The 18843-nt window shown below is 42.7% G+C and overlaps 1 protein-coding gene across 17 annotated transcripts in view; it reads left to right on the plus strand.

Annotated features, from left to right (window-relative positions):
• Window positions 1-17861, plus strand: part of LOC147698860 (uncharacterized) — a 205441-nt gene extending 187580 nt beyond the window's left edge. For all 17 annotated transcript variants that reach the window (XM_086935464.1, XM_086935463.1, XM_086935462.1 and 14 more), the window contains 2 exons: window positions 11515-11577; window positions 17759-17861. In XM_086935464.1, coding sequence (XP_086791590.1) covers window positions 11515-11543 — 29 coding nt within the window. In that variant the 3' untranslated portion in view covers window positions 11544-11577; window positions 17759-17861. The remainder of the gene's footprint in view (window positions 1-11514; window positions 11578-17758) is intronic.
• The last annotated feature ends 982 nt before the right edge of the window (window positions 17862-18843 follow it).

Below are 18843 nucleotides of genomic sequence, written 5' to 3' on the forward strand. Positions count from 1 at the left end.
TTAGGGAGAAGCAACGCACTGCATACCCTGCTGACAGCAAGAGATGTCTTTATCATTGGATGCATGAAGGCAGTGTTCCCTGTGAAAGACAAACATGTGCTATGGTAGCTACCTTCTTCTGTGACTCAGCCTTATCAGCATCAGGCGAGATGCAGCATCTTTGAAATGCATTGCCAATAGGTGAGACTGCATTTTGTGCGAAAATCTGGGTAAAGGACCTCTACTCTCAAGTGGTTGAGTACCAGTCTTTATATAGTAAATCCCATCAGAGATTGGAATTTCTGACATAGGTTTAGGAACATCTGACATAGATTATGTGCATCAAGGTGTACGTCCGGGACATTTCCTTATATTTACTCGCATTACTCTCTGAAACGGGTGATCACTGTAAGGGTTGCCCCCCTATCGACCTCCTCTGGGGCCCCTTTTCATGCCTACGTTGCAAATGGTTGGTTACTGGAATAGTGGTAGTTTTACTAGGTATTGGCGCCAATAAGGGACCTATCCAAGATTTGGGTACTCAATTGATATAGTTACACGGTGCTACAAGGAGAAGAGAACCACTACCCTCTTCTGGTTAGGCAAAGCCACAAAATTGTTTGAAACTCCTTAGCACACGTTTGGTAAATTACATTCAATCATATACATGTGTTTCCACCATACAGTTCACATAAAATTAGATTCACAATCCTTTTGTTCAGGGTTGGTTTGTAGCTTTATTTTCAGGAGACGTCACAGCCAACACGTGTTTCGTCGGTTTGGGGAATGTAACCCCCGACTTTCTCAAGGCTATTCTCCACTCTTTCCGTAGATATATTTTGAGGTGATAATTCCAACCCTCAGTGGGGTTCTTGTGGGGATGAAGTAAATAAAACCGAATTTTCTTCCCAGCGTTGACCAAGAGGTTGATTTAATCTCGGTGAGCTTATTGCAGTGTTCTTGATCGGGAGGTAATACGTCCCTTCTGCTCCGTATACGTTGCAAATGGATGTCCCCTGTGACAGCTTTCGAAGCATATGAAACGTCTTCCCCATTAAAGTGTAATCCCAATAATTTTAAGGGAGGTCTCATTAATGCCAGGTCCCTATCCTGCCACTGCCAAGACATACATGATTTAATATTATGTCACGATTTGGATGCTCTTTTTATTACTGAAACTTGGCTCAATGACTCATCTAATCCTGATTTGGCAACTGCCCTCCCTTCAGACTTCACTATCTTTAGGCGGGACAGACCTATTGGCTTCTCGATTAAAATGAATGCCTTCACCTCCTTCTCGGGGGGACTGATATACCGCCCTCCAACAATGCCACTCCCTTTCTGGACTCCTTAGATGATGCTCTCGGGGCACTTATGCTACATTATCCCAACTTCACTTTATTAGGGGATATGAATATACATTTAGAATCGTGTGTCGATCCCCACACCATCTGCTTCCAACACTCGTTAAACATCTTTGGATTATCCCAACTTGTTACCGCTTCTACCCATCGTGCAGGCCATACTCTCGATGGCATTTGCTCTAATCTTACAACCATGACCACGTCCCCTCCGATTCCTCAAATTTGGACTGATCATTGTCTCATTCCATTTGACATCGAGATACAAGCCCACGCCTTACCCAGCACTAAGCGTTCCCACCCCTCCTTCACAGTCAACTGGAGAAAAGTGACTGACCGTATTAAGCTGGATACCCAACCCCTGGCCCCCAAACTAGTTGGAGAAGTAGTAGCCGATTCCCACAACTTCCATGCCAGGATGGACCAAATCGTCTCGGATAATTCCGACTCCAATGGCCACCATGCGAAATGTCACAAAAGAAAGCTGAATGCACCCTGGTTCACCCAGACCCTAACCGATAGCCATCTCCTTTGCCGAATACTAGAAAGGAAGTGGAGAAAAACTTATGATGAGGCCTCAAGAACACTCTATGTTCAGCAGAGGAAATTATACCTCTCCAGCATAAAAGCGGCTAAAAAGGAATATTTTGCTAAGGCTATAAATGAAGCTCACCAAAAACAAAAAACTGTCTTCTCAATAGTCAAGTCCTTTACCCACCCCAAAGCTCTCATGCCCGAAATCCCACCGTCCGAAATTCTGTGTAATCAAATCGCAGATTTCTTTGTGGATAAAATTGTTAATATTCAGAGAGACTTTCCCCCTCCCTCGATCACTCCTCATGAGGTAACTGATAACTATCCCCCTCTTTGCAGCTTTAAACCTGTTTCCCTCCAGCAAACACGCAAGGCAATTCTGGCCTGCAAATCAGGAGCCCCAACCGACTCCTGTCCTCCTAGCATTCTACACCATCTAATCTAGGTAGTAAACCGCAGCATTAATGCCATCATCAATGAATCTCTTCATTCAGGGATAGTGCCCAGCAACTGGAAAAAGGCTATTGTGAAGCCCCTGATGAAGAAGCAGAACAAATCTCCAACTGATCTTACCAACATGCGCCCCATTTCACTACTACCTGTTCTAGGTAAGATCACGGAACAGTTAGTGCACGGAGAGTTAAAAACATTTGTAGAGACTCACAACATCCTGCATCCTCAACAGTCGGGGTTTCGCTCCGGCCATTCTTTTGAAAGTAGAAATCACAGCAGAACAGAGATGCTTTTTTGAAGTTTATTAGCAGGAAAACGACCCCAAGATGTTCATACAAGAACAGCTGTGATTGAAGTGCCAGGACAACATTCTGGCTCAGATCATGAATGTATTAACATTCTAATCTTTAAAGAAACACCACCAGAGATAATGTAACACATCTTCCCTTCCAAAAATTAATTAAAAAAAACAAAATAAATAAAAACATAGTATATAATACAATCAAGAACATAACATATAATCATAGAATTTGATAGTTACAACATATAATCATTGAGCTTGACAGGCTTTACAATAATCCTTCCAGATAATCTCCTTGAACAAGGGACATCTCTCTTGATTGAATTGGAAAAAAGGTTTGTTGAACGTTGTTAGGAGATGTTTCTGTTAACACAGGAGGAATAGTGTGAGAATTAGGTGACACAACATTTGGATTGGGTTTGGCTGTAGAAATATCGCTGTTTCTGTTTAACCATAACTTTCGTTCCAACTCATTGCATAAAACAATGTTACACAAATTCCATTTGCGACCATCATCTAACAGCACACAATTTCCCATAACCTCCAACACCTTCTTTGGATGAGACCACTTAGAGGAACCATCCTTTGACAAACCAAAACGAGACGATCTTACAAGATCACCTATATGAAAAGGTCTTTCCAATTTCTTGATTCTATTGTTGTGTCTATCCACATATTTCTGTTGGTAAACATGCATCCTATCATTTAGACTCTTTTTATGAATAAGACTTTTAGAAGTTTTGAGCATCCATGCAGGGGTTACCCTATTACCCGCAGAACGTCCCTTAAGAAGTTGGAAAGGTGATACCAAGGTTGCAGAATGTGGAGTATTGCTTTAACTCCAAATCATATCTTTACCGCAACTTTACAATCAGCACCTTCAACCATGGCCAATTGTATGCATTCCTTCAGCACACGGTTGAATCTCTCAACCATACCGTTCTCTCTTGGACAATAAACTGCAGTAGTAATGTGTTTCACACCACATAAGCGTAGATATCCTTGAAATTCACTAGCTACAAATTGTGGACCATTGTCTGTAGTGATAGTTTCAGGAAAACCCTCCCTATGGAACAATTCGTCACAAAAATTGACAATATTGGAAGCTTTGATCTCCTTCACAAACGCTACTTCAGGCCATTTACTGTAATAATCCATTAAGACGATGGCGAATTTCCCAGCAATGTTACCAATGCTAAACGGACCGCAAATATCCATAGCTAATCTTTGCCATGGTTTGTCTGGAAACACAACTGAACTAATGTTAGATTCTTGGGAAACATGAGATTTATCACTACACGTGCATGCTGGACAATTCCTCACACGCCTTTCCACATCTTTATCCATACCAGGCCACCAAAAATCACACCTGCACCTTCTTTTCATGCCATTCCTGAATGTCCCACATGAACAAGGTCTAACAATCTATCCCGTAAACTAGACGGTACCACAAGTTTATCTGCTCTCCTGACAATACCCGTTTCTACGTTATAAGATAATTCTGGCCACACAGTTTTATATTCAGATAGTTCACAATCACTCCATGAGAAATTATTGCACTGTGAGGTTAACCGTTCAATTACTTCCTTCAAAATAAGGTCATCTTGAACTGCTTTTTTCCACTCTACCTCATCAATTGCACCATTACAAATGTTTTGTACAGTGGCTATTGACCATTCCTCATCTTGGTCAGATACAGAATCCTCATCACAAATAGGAAGACGGGATAAGCAATCGGCATTAACATTTTTAATGCCTGGTACATACTTCATTAAGAAATCATACTCCTGTAGTTTATAAATCCACTTTGCAATTCTAGGAGTAGCCTTCCCAGCACCTTTGGTTGAAAATATATCTACAAGGGGTTTGTGGTCAGTTCTTAATTCAAAATTTGTGCCCCACACATAATTCCTAAAATAATTTACACCCCAGAAACAAGCCAAGGCTTCCTTCTCAATAACTGAATATGAAGGTTCAGCACCCTTTAAAGTACAGGAAGCAAAAGCTACAACCCATTCTGATTTGTCCTTACCCTGCATCAAAACCGCTCCTAAACCATATGCACTTGCATCAACAACAATGATCGACTTCTTGTTGGGATCAAAAGGTTTAAGTGCAACAGCATCTATTATCTCTTTTTTCACATCCTGAAAGACTGACTGGCATTCAGAACTCCACACAAATTTAACACCTTTTTTCATTAATGATCTTAAACAAAAAACTTTGGAAGCAAAATTCGGCACAAATTTAGAATAATACTCAGCAAGCCCTAAAAAAGAACGAAGTTGATCTTTGTCAGACGGATATGGAGCATTTTTTATAGCATCTAATAAATTTTTCTTAGGCTTGACACCTTGCGCTGACAAGGTGTGCCTCAAATATTCAATTTCATTGGTAGCAAATTTACATTTTTCAGCAGCAACCGTTAAACCAGCACACTGAAGTTTATGTAACACACCATTCAAGATTTTGTCGTGCATATTTTTGTCTTCCCCCCACACCGATGTTCATACAAGAACAGCCGTGATTCAAGTGCCAGGACAACATTCTGGCTCAGATCATGAATGTATTAACATTCTAATCTTTAAAGAAACACCACCAGAGATAATGTAACACATTCCACCGAAACAGCCTTGATAGAACTATCCGACTCCATCAAGTTCCTGCAGGATGAGGGAAGGCAAGCCGTCCTCATCCTGCTTGACCTAACAGCAGCGTTCGACACTATCTCTCATGTCATTCTGATTAATAGAATGCGAGAGATTGGTGTGACCGACACAGTGTTGGCATGGGTAAAATCTTTCCTGTTTAAAAGGTCCCAAACTGTGTCATTGGGTCCCTACCTATCCAGCGAAAAACCCATTACATCAGGAGTACCCCAGGGGTCCATATTAAGCCCACTTTTCTTTAACATCTATATGGCTCCCCTCCTCGCTGTGATAGAGTCTCATGGGATCCTCGTCACGTCATACGCCGACGACACCCAACTTGTCGTCACCATCGATAAAAAGTGTACGGGCGCAGACTTGCGATTTCGGAACTGTCTCACTGATGTATTCCAGTGGCTGAACAAAAACCACTTGAGGTGCAACAGTGCGAAGACCGAAATCATACCGCTGGGTAAAGACCTATCTTTCTGCCCGAAAGAATGGTGGCCCATAGGATTAGAGGCCCCACCCAGTGCAGTGTCTTCCGCGCCGAACCTAGGCGTCCAATTTGATTCATCCCGCTCTTTTGATGACCACGTCAGGATCACTGCTGGGCGCTGCTTCGGACTTATTAAATCCTTAAAGAAATTCTTCGACTTCCTCCCCATTGCAGCTAGAAAATCGGTCGCGGTAGCTCTAATACTCTCCCGACTCGACTACTGCAATGGTTTAATGGCTGGAGTAAAGAAGTCCACTCTTAGGAAGTTACAAAGTATACAACACGCGGCTGCCAGATTGGTACTGAAACTCCCTAGAAGGTCATCAGCCTCAGCAGCACTAAACTTCCTCCACTGGCTGCCACTTCATAAAAGAATCCTTTTCAAACTTCTACTCACTGTGTTCAAATCTACGAAAAATACAGGGCCTTATTACCTTGCTAATCGTTTCACGCATTACAACCCCACACAATGTCTGAGATCCTCAGGGACCAATCTCATCACGATCCCGAGGTTCAAGTATAAAACTAGGGGTGGGAAAACTTTCACCGTCCTGGCAGCAAGGGCGTGGAACAACTTGCCCTTTAACCTCAGACTAATCGAAAAGGAGAGTCTCTTCAGGAAACTCCTGAAGACATGGGTGTATCAACAATCAGACACCTCTGTACTGGCAGCTATCTAGATTCTCACCACATATCACTTACACGCATGCTCAGCGCCAAGATGCTCCTCCCGGAGCGAAAGTTTGCTCTTTACAAATACCCATAAATATAAAAATATCAAATATAAGGTGAACAGACTTCTATTCCAACTATGCTAATTTAGCTATATGTCTGTATTATTCCTTATTTGACCTTGCCATGATGATCAGTAGACACTTGTCTGAGGCTGATGTTAAATCAGATGTTATATCTACGTCATCAGCTGAATGACTTGACAGTTTCATGGTTCTAAGAAAGATAAGCTCAGACACCATTTGCGACAGTGACAGATAAGATAATCATTCTGCATAAAAGTGAGAATATGGCAACTCCCGTTATCTACGATGGTGTAAGGGCCTACTCAAAATTGAGTCAGTCCTCAAGGGCTTTATGTCAAGATCTTAGCAAAGAGGACTGCTTGAGTGAAAGATGTTGACATAATGCAAGCATTCCTTATGCAGTCTCGTGCTTTAAGAAGACTAGTAATTATTCAGTCTTTATAATCATCATTGATTGCAGTTTCTTGTGGAATGTTCTCAAGCACTTGCTTTAAAGTCCCTGCACTGGTCTTCTTCTACATGTGTTCACTTCATAAATGTATGCCTCAAACAAAGTAAAACAAAAGGGAATGATGGACGGAGTGTTTGAGCAAATCAAAATTTCACCCCTAGTCAACTGATCTGGGTTTAATCCATCACCATTCTTTAGCTCACTCAGCCACCCCAGTTCAGACATGGCCATATGCAAATCAGTCTGACCCTGTGCCTCATGGGAACAGTCCAGCCCGAACTGCATGATTGCAATATTGAAACCTTGGCAATCCCAGCCGGTCCCTTCAACTCCAGTATCTTTTCTCTCTCTATTTTCCTCACCCAAGATGGCGTTGCAGGATTCCTTGCACACGCCCCAGCGTTTTTACTATTAAATCACTCCCATCCCGCTCACACACTGTCACTCATCGATCTTCAGCGAGGACGCTGCGTGTTATCGGTAAGGCTGGAGACGCTTTAAAGTTTAGTTTTGATATGCCCAGCTCACCTCAAGTTGACCGTATACTAAAGCGGTTTGTAATTCTCTCCCGTTTAGTGCATTGTCACGAATACGCAGATGCAGGCTTTGGATTCATTAATTACTTTCCCGGAATTGTTTTATCCGTAACGCTGTAGACGCTGTTGAGTTTGTTTTTGATATGCTTAGCTCACCTTAAATTGGGCGTATTCTAAAGCGGGTCGTAATTCTCTCCCCCATTTAGTGCATTTTCACTAATACGCAGATGCGTGCTCTGGATTCATTAATCACTTTCCCCGAATTGTTTTGCTTACCGAGGTGAGCCTGCACCCGTTCCGCCCAGTGTTTTGGAATTTATCATAGTACACGGTTTCTAAAACCTTATCTCTCTTTTGCCAGAACAGGTTTACCATTCATCTGAATATCTTAATCCTTGGATCTCCGATATAACGGACGATTTAAGTTGGTTCCCTCACATGTTGAGGTTGGTTTAAATTACCATATGATCATGGTGTTTTTAGACTTGGCACGTTACAAAGAGTTACACGGTGATTGTCCACTGTGCGCATGTCAATTGTTATTTTACCCATGCTTATAATGTAGGTGCCATGATTCTCTTCCCTTTTAATCCATCCCTTTACAAAATTGAAGTAGGTGCATGACTAAGATTCGTCCCTTCACACAATTGTAGTAGGCGCATGATTAATATTGTTCAACTACCTTCACTTAGTGCTCCTAGGCACCCCCGACTTTTGTCTGCCACCCGCAATTACTCAGCCTTCACAATTGGAACACTTTTCCCTCCTGACACCACTCAACTCCATTCACAAACCTACTTTGGGTACAGCATTTCTTGGTCTTAAACCCCAATTCTCACGAACACAATTGTTTGGATACGTAATAATCGCGACATCAGTATCTTTTTGGTTTGGTTTTGAGATTTCGCCATTAGGTTTCCTAATTCTATTTCCTATTTCCTTTCCCTTCCTCCTCTCCCACAGGCAATTTCTTAATTGAATCCGGCATGTACTTACCATTGTCCTGAAGATGATCCTATTATCGTGTTGAAAGGATCAAAACGTCATCGACCCATGTTAGACCGCTTTGTGCATTAATCAACTGTGTAAAACAAGTGCACTGACTGTCTATACTAAGCTTGATAGAATTTGGAATTTGACAAGCTATACTGAACTGAACATATGTAATTGTGATGGCTACTCAATTATGGGCACTGCCCATTACCTGTTCTTTTGTACCCACTTCAAAGCCAATAAGGAAAAAATTCATCATTCCCCTGTTAAAGGGGAGAGGGTTCAGGCAGGTTAAACCAGCTTTATTATACCTTCAGATGTTAACTGATATCTGGGAAATTTATAATGTGGCCAAATTTTTAACCATTGCAGTGAGACTGGGTAAAAAGATCAATTGGATGTAGAATACCCATTACTAACTTTGCCTATTGTATAACTGAATCTAGTATTTTACTCTGTAATGTTTTTATTAATGCTTGCCTTTTTTTTTTCAATGATGTATTGTGATCTCTGGACCATTTTTTATGTGCGTCTTGTACTTTTATGGTTTTGAAAATTGAACCCAATAAAGTATTTCTTGACTTGACTTGACTTGACTTGACAAGCTATACCTGTCTTGCCTGAAATGTCTTTTTGTATGTTTTGTAACTGTTATGTTCCATAGAGTATACAGGATTGTGTCCCACTTGATTAATGTTCTCAGCTATGGTTGTCCAATTGTTCGCATTATTAAAATTACTGTCCGGCTGGACATATGAAATATAGCTCTGATACCAGTCTATATTATCGTACTAGATATCTGATTGTGTAAGGACCACTTGTTATGGTATTAAGGAAACAGCTGGCCTGTAAAATTCTGACTGGCGGTACCCATACCGCACATGCAAAGCATACAGGCCTGTAGTGTTTCTACGAGCCCATTGTCCTGTGAATGCAATGGCAAGATGGCAACCCCCAAAACAAACTCACATCTGCACAAAGCCAGTATGATTATTGCATTTTTTTTTTTAAATCGGATACCAAGTATTTGCGTCCTGAAATTTCAAAAAACAAGAGGCCTCGCACTCATCTCTTCAAAACGCCTTGGATCTCGGTGGGACGTGGGTTGCGGGGAACGCGGTGGCTCTAGCAAATGCTTTGCACCTTCTCAGGGTTTTGAAAATAAGTGCTTTCTTCCCCTGGCAAAAATTACATTTAGACGGACCCTTCTCTTGAAATCCCGAAAGTTTCTGTGCCATTTGAATATGTTGATGAACAAAAAGGTGTACATGTCATAAAAAAGTAAAGGTGTTGAGAGCACTCTAATTAGCCATCTTTGAAACATCCTAGACAGAAATAAAGCTAAAGCAGGTCTTTGCTGTACTGTGTTTGAGCGCAGACCCGAACAGAACACTTGTCTATCTACTTTCCTACCAATGCGCAAACAACACAGAATTGACCCTTCTCGCTTGCCTTCTCAGTTTTGTAAACCAAAACCGAAGGCTGACCCCTTCTCCGCCAAAACAAGCTACCAACAAAACAAGAGAGATAAAGCGCTCTTACAGAGGGGCCGCTACGCACCTGCAGGAACAAGGGACCTACTTGCAGCTGAGCAGCGGCGCTGGTGTTGTGTGCAGCAGGCCCGGGTTCATGTCACTTCCTCCTGTGCAGTAGCAGCGACGGCGGCCCCTGTGCAGCCAGGCACCTATCGTCCAGTCAGGGGCCTCCTGGCCGCTACACTTTTGTTTTCTGCTTCTGCGGATGGGGGGGCGGGGGTGTAAGAAGGCAAGGACAATGGAGTGTGCGTGGGGGAGCGGGAAATAATAGTGTAACCCTCGAAGTAAAGGTGCCAGTGGCCCCAGAAGGATACAAATGACAACATGGCATGATAAGGCGGGACTAACAAACCTCATTATCAATCAGAAGACAGAATTTAGGAAGGACAAACACAGAAGCCAATGAAAAATATGGGCATAGTGAGGGAAGCTTGTCTCCCCATACTGGACTACTGCATACCTCACAGAGCGAGCAGCGCGTGCGCTGCAGTGCTAGGCCCAACCTAAAAACAATGAAAAATGTTAGCATACATAACATGCAGGCATGATGTCAACATATCTGCTTGTGTTTAAAACCTTCACCTTCCTAAAAAGAGATAACAGAGTCTTAAAGCAAGCTCGGAATGAAAATAGAAGAGGCTTAAATAGGAACTGTCACAGTGCTAACCAAAATATGACCATGTAGCTGTGACAGGCCATCAGCCACAGAGTTTTCACCTGTTAAATAAACTAAGGCTTCTGGTGGAAACCATCCTATTCCTCCACCTCTAAATTTAAAGGTTATTTTACTATGAGCTTGAATGCGTAGAAATGAGAATAAAACGAATACAGCGTTCACACAATCTGCCATACTCTAAATGACTAACTACATATATTAAACTGACCTTTACAATTCATCTTCATTATTGGCATAACATGGTCTTGGTCTCATGAGGCCTCCATCCCTTATGGCGCACACACTGACTGAAGCATTGACGGACCACTCATAATTAGGGCCTAGGTTACAACTGATGATAAAAGGGTGCTCAAACACATGAGTGAGTGCAATTCGGACTCATTTCAAAGGTGCTATTATGACCTCAGACAAAATGATTTGCACCTCCTTTTTTTTTTTAACTTATTTACTGGTATGTGTCTGGCTCTAACAGCTCCCTTCAACGCAAATTATTTTACTTGTTTAGATGCTCTTGCATAAGGAACACTCTAGAAATATATTCAATATCATTTACAATTATTTTAGATTGTTGAAACCTAATTTTGTAATTTTAGGGAAAATGTAAATGCATTTCCATTACTGTATGTTTGTTTCTTTTCTGATAGCTTTGCATTGTCAGGTGCTGTTTTTTACAGTCAGCCTTTCTTGGTAGCTCTACATGATAATTGTATGACTTAGTTGGACTTTATAAGCTTTGGGCAACTGACAAAACATGGGCTAACTTATTCAAATCTCTTATTTCTGTGCACAGAGACAGACACAATCAAGTCCAGAAACTAAATGAGACCCAACTTGGATAACTCATTCCAGCATGGTAAGAATTTAGTAACGCAATGGAAGTAGGTTTAAGTAATCATATTGTTTATGGCAGACCTTCCCTGGAAATTGATTTAATTCTTCTCATCAGAAGCATGTTAACAAATCACCATTGCCATGGCCACCTTATTGATCAAATATACTCTCTGCGGTACTAGTTGGTGCATTGGCAACATATACTGTTTCCCAGGATCCCCAGAGCTGGAAGATGCACCGCCACCCAAAATACAGTGATAAAATATAGGAGTCTGGCGTGGCCCGCACCTTTGCTTTTCAAAACAAATGGTAGCTGTCTTGAGTAGTCAAAACTTTCCAATCATTTTGCCAAGAATCGTGCTCCTCAGCATGCAAATAGACAATAACATTGAACATAATAAGGCTCTGGTATGGCCTTGATGGATAAAAAATAAAACATAGTGTATGAGGGGTCAATGAAAAAGTGAACCACACATCAGCAAAAATTGGGAAGGGTTTAAAGCAGCGTGTTATTATCTGGCTTCTTTTAACTCAAGCAGAGTCTAGCTGCTTGGTTCGGAAACCTCTAGAGGTTAGTATTTCTTTTTGAGTCGCCCATTCTGTGGGTGTTGGTAAGAGTTATGGTGGGTGGCCTGCCATCTATCAGTAGGGTAGAGGCCATACCTTGAGCCAACCTGGCAGAAAACCGCCTGCCATATTTAGAGATCTTTGCTTGCCTGGTGCAGACCTCAGTGCATTCAGAGATTCCACCGCCACCATGAGGGCTCAGAAGACATTGTAAGTTTTTGAGCAGCCGCCATGTTTCAGCCGGCCTCTGAGCTAACTTTTTGGTTTTTAAAACTAACTTTCAAAGCAGGAGTTTGTATTTGAGAAACAAAAACGAATGAGCAATACTCTCTGGGAAATTACCCCAGGTTATGGGTGATCATTTAAAAAAATCTGTAGGCCCACCAGGCTTTTCCTGGTGGGCTCAGACAGGGAAATGAATACATCAGATTTTTTGCCCTGAATGGGGAGAATGGTCTGAGATATTTAGAATGATAACTGGATGTCCGTTGGATCATTAGTCAAATGTTTTTCTCCGGGGGGGCTTCACAGCGCTAATTATGATAGTTCATTCAACTCTAACTAGAGAGGGTGGACCATCAGTTTGGTGGAGAGGGTACTCCACCACATTTATGGCCGGGCACCCTATCCACCAATCTGTAAATACTATACCATGCCAAAAGATTCCAGTGTGGGAAATAGCAGAGCCTTATTAAATGTCATGCATCTCTTAAACGATGCTAGGCTGTTTAGTGTTCTCAGCAAGGGGTATCTGTTTCCCAGTAGATTTGCAGCCACAACCATGGTCTGGAAATTCTAAATTAATCATTTATTTCAGATCCAAGTACAAGAAATGTGGTAGAACAACTCTAATGTAAGTGGCCCACGATTCTCAAGCACACCAGTTGAATCTACTGCACAGCTTAGCCCATTCATGACACATCTGTTTCTTTCAACCCTGCTCGAAGTAGCTCCCCATGCCCAGTTCTGTCACTCCTGTCATCACACTTAGACACCTACCTGCTGAGTTCACCTGTTTCCCTGCCTCTATCCAATCAATCCACCCCTCTGCTTGATCTACTATTTTCCCTATTGGTTTGGTGCTGGTTTTGTGTTATGTAAATCCATATACCTACCCACATACATACAAGAATCCCCCGAAAACCGCCCTCCGCATGGAATCCTTTGACACTTTTACAGACATCACCAAGCTCACAAGAGAGACTGAGCCCTATTCATACCACAATCGCTCTACCAAGACCATTCATTAATAGCATCCAAAAGTTGCAGAACTTTGCCTCGAAACTGCCCTTAACTCTACCTGGCATCACACATGGTCCAGACACCCAAAAGACCATCAGTGCTGCAATTCACTGTAGAAATAATTTACATCAATAAATATAGACGTCAGTGACTATCTACAAGTACAATTTACAACTAAATATATAATTCAATGGTTGACTCCATTTGAGAGATGAATACTAGTGATGAGAAATGAGTTCTGTCTTCGATTCATAAATATGATGCCGTCAACCCAAGAAACCACAGGACAGAAAAGCTGGGAACAAGAAATGGGGCGATACCTGACTGGCAAAAATTGGAAGGGCATTTTCATCAGGTCTGCAACTAGTGCTTTCAGGGAAGCAATGATTGAAACCCTTTAAACATAGCAGCACATTGGTACTACACTACGCACGGATCCATCAGTGGAATGGGGGTCGAAGCGTTGTCTGTTGGAGGTGTGTGGAAATACAGGACCTTTGCTATGTTTGTTGCAAAATGCCCAAAGCGGATAAGATAATGGGCAGAAGTAATTGAATAAATAAACTTGTGGCTTATTTAAGAGTGCCCTGCGCCCCTTTTGCACCACGTAATGTGTGGCACAGGGCTTTAATTTCAATTGATGAAGCCACCATGAATGGCTTTGAGTGGCCCCATAAATGTTATGTTAATAACACTTCTATGTTATGTTAATAGCACTTCTGTAGCGCACAGATGCCCCAGCAAAGGGGCGTCCCGGCGCTTCTGGAAGGGAATCCAGACACAACACAACAGAAAGATGGAGGAAGCACACAAAACAGAATCCTAAGAGGAATGGGGGAACAGATGCGTTTTGATGGCTCTCCTGAATTTCAGCAGCACATCAATTTCGCGGATGTGGGGCGGTAAAGAATTCCACAGCTTCGCAGCCAGGACTCGGAAGGAGCGTCCTCCCGCTCTGCACAATCTAAATCGCGGAACCACAGCCAAGTTTTGGCCCATGGATCTTAAAGGGCACGAGGGAACATGAGGCTTCAAAAGATTGTCAAGAATCGGGGGGGAGGCCATCCTGAGGATCTTAAACGACAGGCACAGTGTCTTAAAATGGATCCTCTGTGCCACCGGCAGCCAATGTAGAGAGCGGATGGTACTCTCAGCAGAGCAGAATCTCGGTAGCCCCACCAGGGCTCTGGCTGCAGCGTTCTGGATGCGCTGCATCCGCGCGATTTCAGCCTGGTTGGCACCCAGCAATAATGAGCTGGCGTAATCAAGCCGTGATAGTATAGATGCTTGAATGACCAGCTGCCTGGTTGAGGCATCAAAGAACCTCAGGATAGGTCTCAACCCTCGTAAGATGCCGAAACAGGTGGCCGCTACTTTTTTCGTATGGCCACAAAAGTTGAGGGCAGGGTTAATCCAAACTCCCAAGTTCTTTACCTCTGTCACTGGGGTAGGGGTTACACCCAGCTCAGGGGGCCACCACTTATCATCCCAGAGATCCGCTTGCTTACCCACTATCATGACCTCCGTTTTTTTGGCATTAAGCTGGAGACAGTTGGTATTCACGCAAGTCAGAAAGAAATTGTATGTGTTTCCCAATTTTTAGCTTTTAATTGATGTAATGTATGTTCAATAAATTGTTTTAATACTTTATTTTTGCCAGAGTGTTTTCACATATATTGTAATTTTCACCTGTTTACATTGCTTCCTTGTGATATGTGAGGTGTTGGTAGCTTATTGTATGTTTGTGAGTACCTACGTACTATTGTAAATTCGCCCAAAGGGAATTTCTTTCTGACTTGCGTCAATTGTGGAACCCTATCCCTTTGGTTTCGGGGTCCCTCTCTCTTTTATTAGAGGTAGACAGTTGGTATTCATCCAGCTGGCCACTGCCAGGAGTCCTTCCCGAAATCTGGGGGCATCACGGTCGGAGTCCCCACTCAGGGTGACCGTCATCTGCGTGTCGTCAGCGTAAGAGGCCATGGTCAGACCCCAATGCTTGACGACATCAGCCAGCGGCCTCACATAAAGATTGAATAATGTGGGGCTCAATGACGAACCCTGAGGCACACCCAGATCCAGGGGATAGACTTTGGACTCAAACAGTGGAGTGGCAACCTTGAAGGTCCGATCATATAGGAAGGTGCGGAACCAATCTAGAGCAGTGCCCTCAACCCCTGCCTCTCGTAGACGTTGAAGTAGAATTCTGTGCGAAACCGTGTCAAACGTGGCACTTAGGTCGAGAAGTATCAGTGCCGCAGTCTGACCGGAGTCAAGCACAGAACGAAGATGTTCCGTCATAGAGAGCAGGGCAGTTTCCGTGCTGTGGCCCGCAGGGAACCCATTCTGGGAAGGATCCAGAACACATTCCCTCGCAAGATGTTTACTCAGCACGTCGTTCACATGGGCTTCCGCAATTTTCGCGGCCCAAGGAAGGAGAGAGATGGGGCGATAACTCTCAAGTTTAAGGGGGTCTAGGGTGGCCTTTTTGAGTATGGGTGTCACAACGACCTGTTTCCATTTTATCGGGACAGTGCCCGAAGTGAGGGAGAGATTAATGAGGTGGCATATTGGAGGGAGGCAGACAGCACGAGATTCTCTAAACTGGGCAGGCTTCAGTGGGTCCTCTGGTGAGCCTGATTTAATTTTAGAAGCCAGTTTGTAAAATGCCTCCATCGACAAACTAGGTAAAGAGGATAAAACCTCACCTATGGTAAGTGTGGAACTGGAGGTCTCATCTCCCTGATTATTGGTGGGAAAGGCGCGATAAATATCTTGAACCTTTTCCCTAAAAAAAGCAGCCAGATTTTCGCAGTGATCCACAGAACAGACTTCTGCTGCCGTGGCTCTTTTGGCCATCAAGTCCTTAAGGACTTTGAAGATTAGCTTGGACGGATTGGGGCTATTTCTAAATTCCTGGGCGTAATAAGCCGCACGAGCTCTACATACCGCTCTGTGGTATGATTTAATTTTGGAGAGATAGGCAGTTTTTTTCCCAGTCTCATAGGGTTTCCGCCATTCCCTTTCTGCCTGTTGGCAGGCTTTTTTTAACAGAGCCAGGGAACTGTCGTACCATGGGCTGGGTTCTCTAGAACGACATTTAGTCCAGGCGGCGGGGATTAGAGCATCTAAAGCACGAGAAACCCAATCACAATAGGCGTCATACCCAACTTCCACACTAAGGTGGGGCCTAGTGGGTTGACCTCCAGGAGATCACGAGTAAGGTGAAGCTGCTCAACCTGCTGTGTTGCCTTACTCTTTGCCCGGGAGGCATTCCATGGGCATTGTGGTGGCGTCTACCACAAAACACTCATGGAATTTGACGCTGCCCAGATTTACAAAGTGATGTAAATGTGTGGGAAGCTCCAAATCCATGCGCCTTCCTATATGAGGTGTAATGAGGAGAAATATGTTCATTATTTCCTATTACTCATGTGTGGTAAAAAAATGTGTGCAGGAAGGTGCACTAGCACAGGAAGAAAGGGCAGGAATGCACTGTATTGCTTAAATAGAGTTAATTTTGTCCCTTTCTCTGTGGCGTAGGGCAGCGCAGCAAGGTGCCTCGCTGCGCTGCCTTATGCCAAAATCCCATAAATATGGTCCCTAATGCTTAACACTCCATTGATTGGATTGCTGATTACATCATTTTGGGGGTGTCAGACAATTTATCATACACTGCTGATTGTCTGAGGTGGTGCTGATTACTCTGCCCCTCTCTGCAGGTATGCAGGCATTCCTGGGTGTTTGGGGTAGAGCTAGTTATAGGACAAGGTTGAGAAAGATTTGGGCGCTCATAGAAATGGAGAAAATGTCTATGTCAGTAGAAGGGAAGGGAGAACAATTTGCAAAAATGTGGAAACTATACGTGAATATTTTGGCAACTAAACTGTTGGAGATCCCTTGTCCAAGTTTCGTAAAGTGCTTTAAATAACTTGATCAGAACAATAGAATTTATGGAAAAAGACCAAATTTGGGTTGTTATTAGGAATGCATAAAAGACAGGTAGGAGGACAAATTATGCTCCAGATCGGATGAGTGTTGGCGTGGACATCTAAACGGATGGCGGCATGTTTGGGGTGGATTTTAGGGAGGCTAATACTGTTATTTGGAATTTATGGATGTTAACAGAATACAGATATATGCACTACATTGGACATTTTTAGGCTTGTGATGGTTAACACAGGCTGCTTGTATTTTCTGAAAATGATAATAAAAATATTTAACCCACAAATACCCAATACTGCAGATGAACTGCACGCTCACCGCAATTAGTACTGACCACAAGATCGGCTAAGACCAAATTACCTTACCTTGTTACACCTAATATGTTTTGTTGTCAACACTATGATGGTCTGTTATTCCCAGCTAATTTTTGTTTTTGTTTTCTCAATCTGCAGGGTTCGATGAGGTGCAATGGAAACTGATTGAGGCTGTTACTCTCTACCAGCTTTTATGATTTCATTGGCTAGTGAATTAAATAAAAATTCAATTTGAGATCTATCCTGAAAGTGTTTTATTTGTGTTCTTTTGGGGCAAATAGTTGGAATCACTACATGAATCCATGTCCCCACCTCAGAGATTCAGAAGACGCATCAAACCCCACCTTGTTTACCTTGTATCCGAATATTTCTTCAATGTTGATGATTTTGTGTCTCGATCACTTCTTTTCTTTTAGGTAAGTGCCATCATGTATGCTTCTAAATGAGATCAATATGTTGCAGTGTGTTGTGTACACTATGCACAGCACCACACAGACCCAACATCAAATATCCAAGGATATGTTTCAGAATGAATCGTAAAGCTGTGCACAATGAGGCATCTAGTGAGCAACAAATGTCAATGCCTAGTAACTGATGGTGTACATTTGCATGGCACGTTTTCACAATTGCTTGTGAGTAACAGCCAAAGCACTGACAAAAAGAGGCAAATGCAAAGTCAAAAAGACCCCCCATCCGTTCAGAACCCTCAATTCATCTTGATTTTTGGAAATAAAAATATTTGGTTACCAGATAATATATGGGCAGTGTTAATACGGTGCCTAGGGACATTTTCATGACGCCCAACAAATAATGCTTCCAATATTTTTTTAAAGGTATAACTCGAGATTGTATATCACTAGGTCATTATCTTAGCCTACAGCATTACGTTCTGCAGTATTACCCAACTCACTAGAACATAACATCATATTACAACAGAGGATAAATCATGTCATGAGAATTGGCTGAGCAAAAACAAGTTCATACAGGTTTCCATATGCAGTTTAATATTTTAACCCCCCTCCCCCAAAACGCACAGACACCTTATACTCATACAGTACAGAAAACCCCTGAAGGAAGAAAAAGTTCCGTAAAAAAAATTCGGGTGGATATCTAACTACAGATTCCTCACCTCTAGAACATTCGCAAGTGCCAGACCTAATCCAGAGAACATTCCCAGCAAAGTTCTAGCGCATCGGAAGGTGGAACTATGTGGCTTTGCAGTG

The sequence above is a fragment of the Lissotriton vulgaris genome, chromosome 8, assembly GCF_964263255.1.
Source record: "Lissotriton vulgaris chromosome 8, aLisVul1.2, whole genome shotgun sequence".
Classification (NCBI taxonomy): Eukaryota; Metazoa; Chordata; class Amphibia; order Caudata; family Salamandridae; genus Lissotriton; species Lissotriton vulgaris.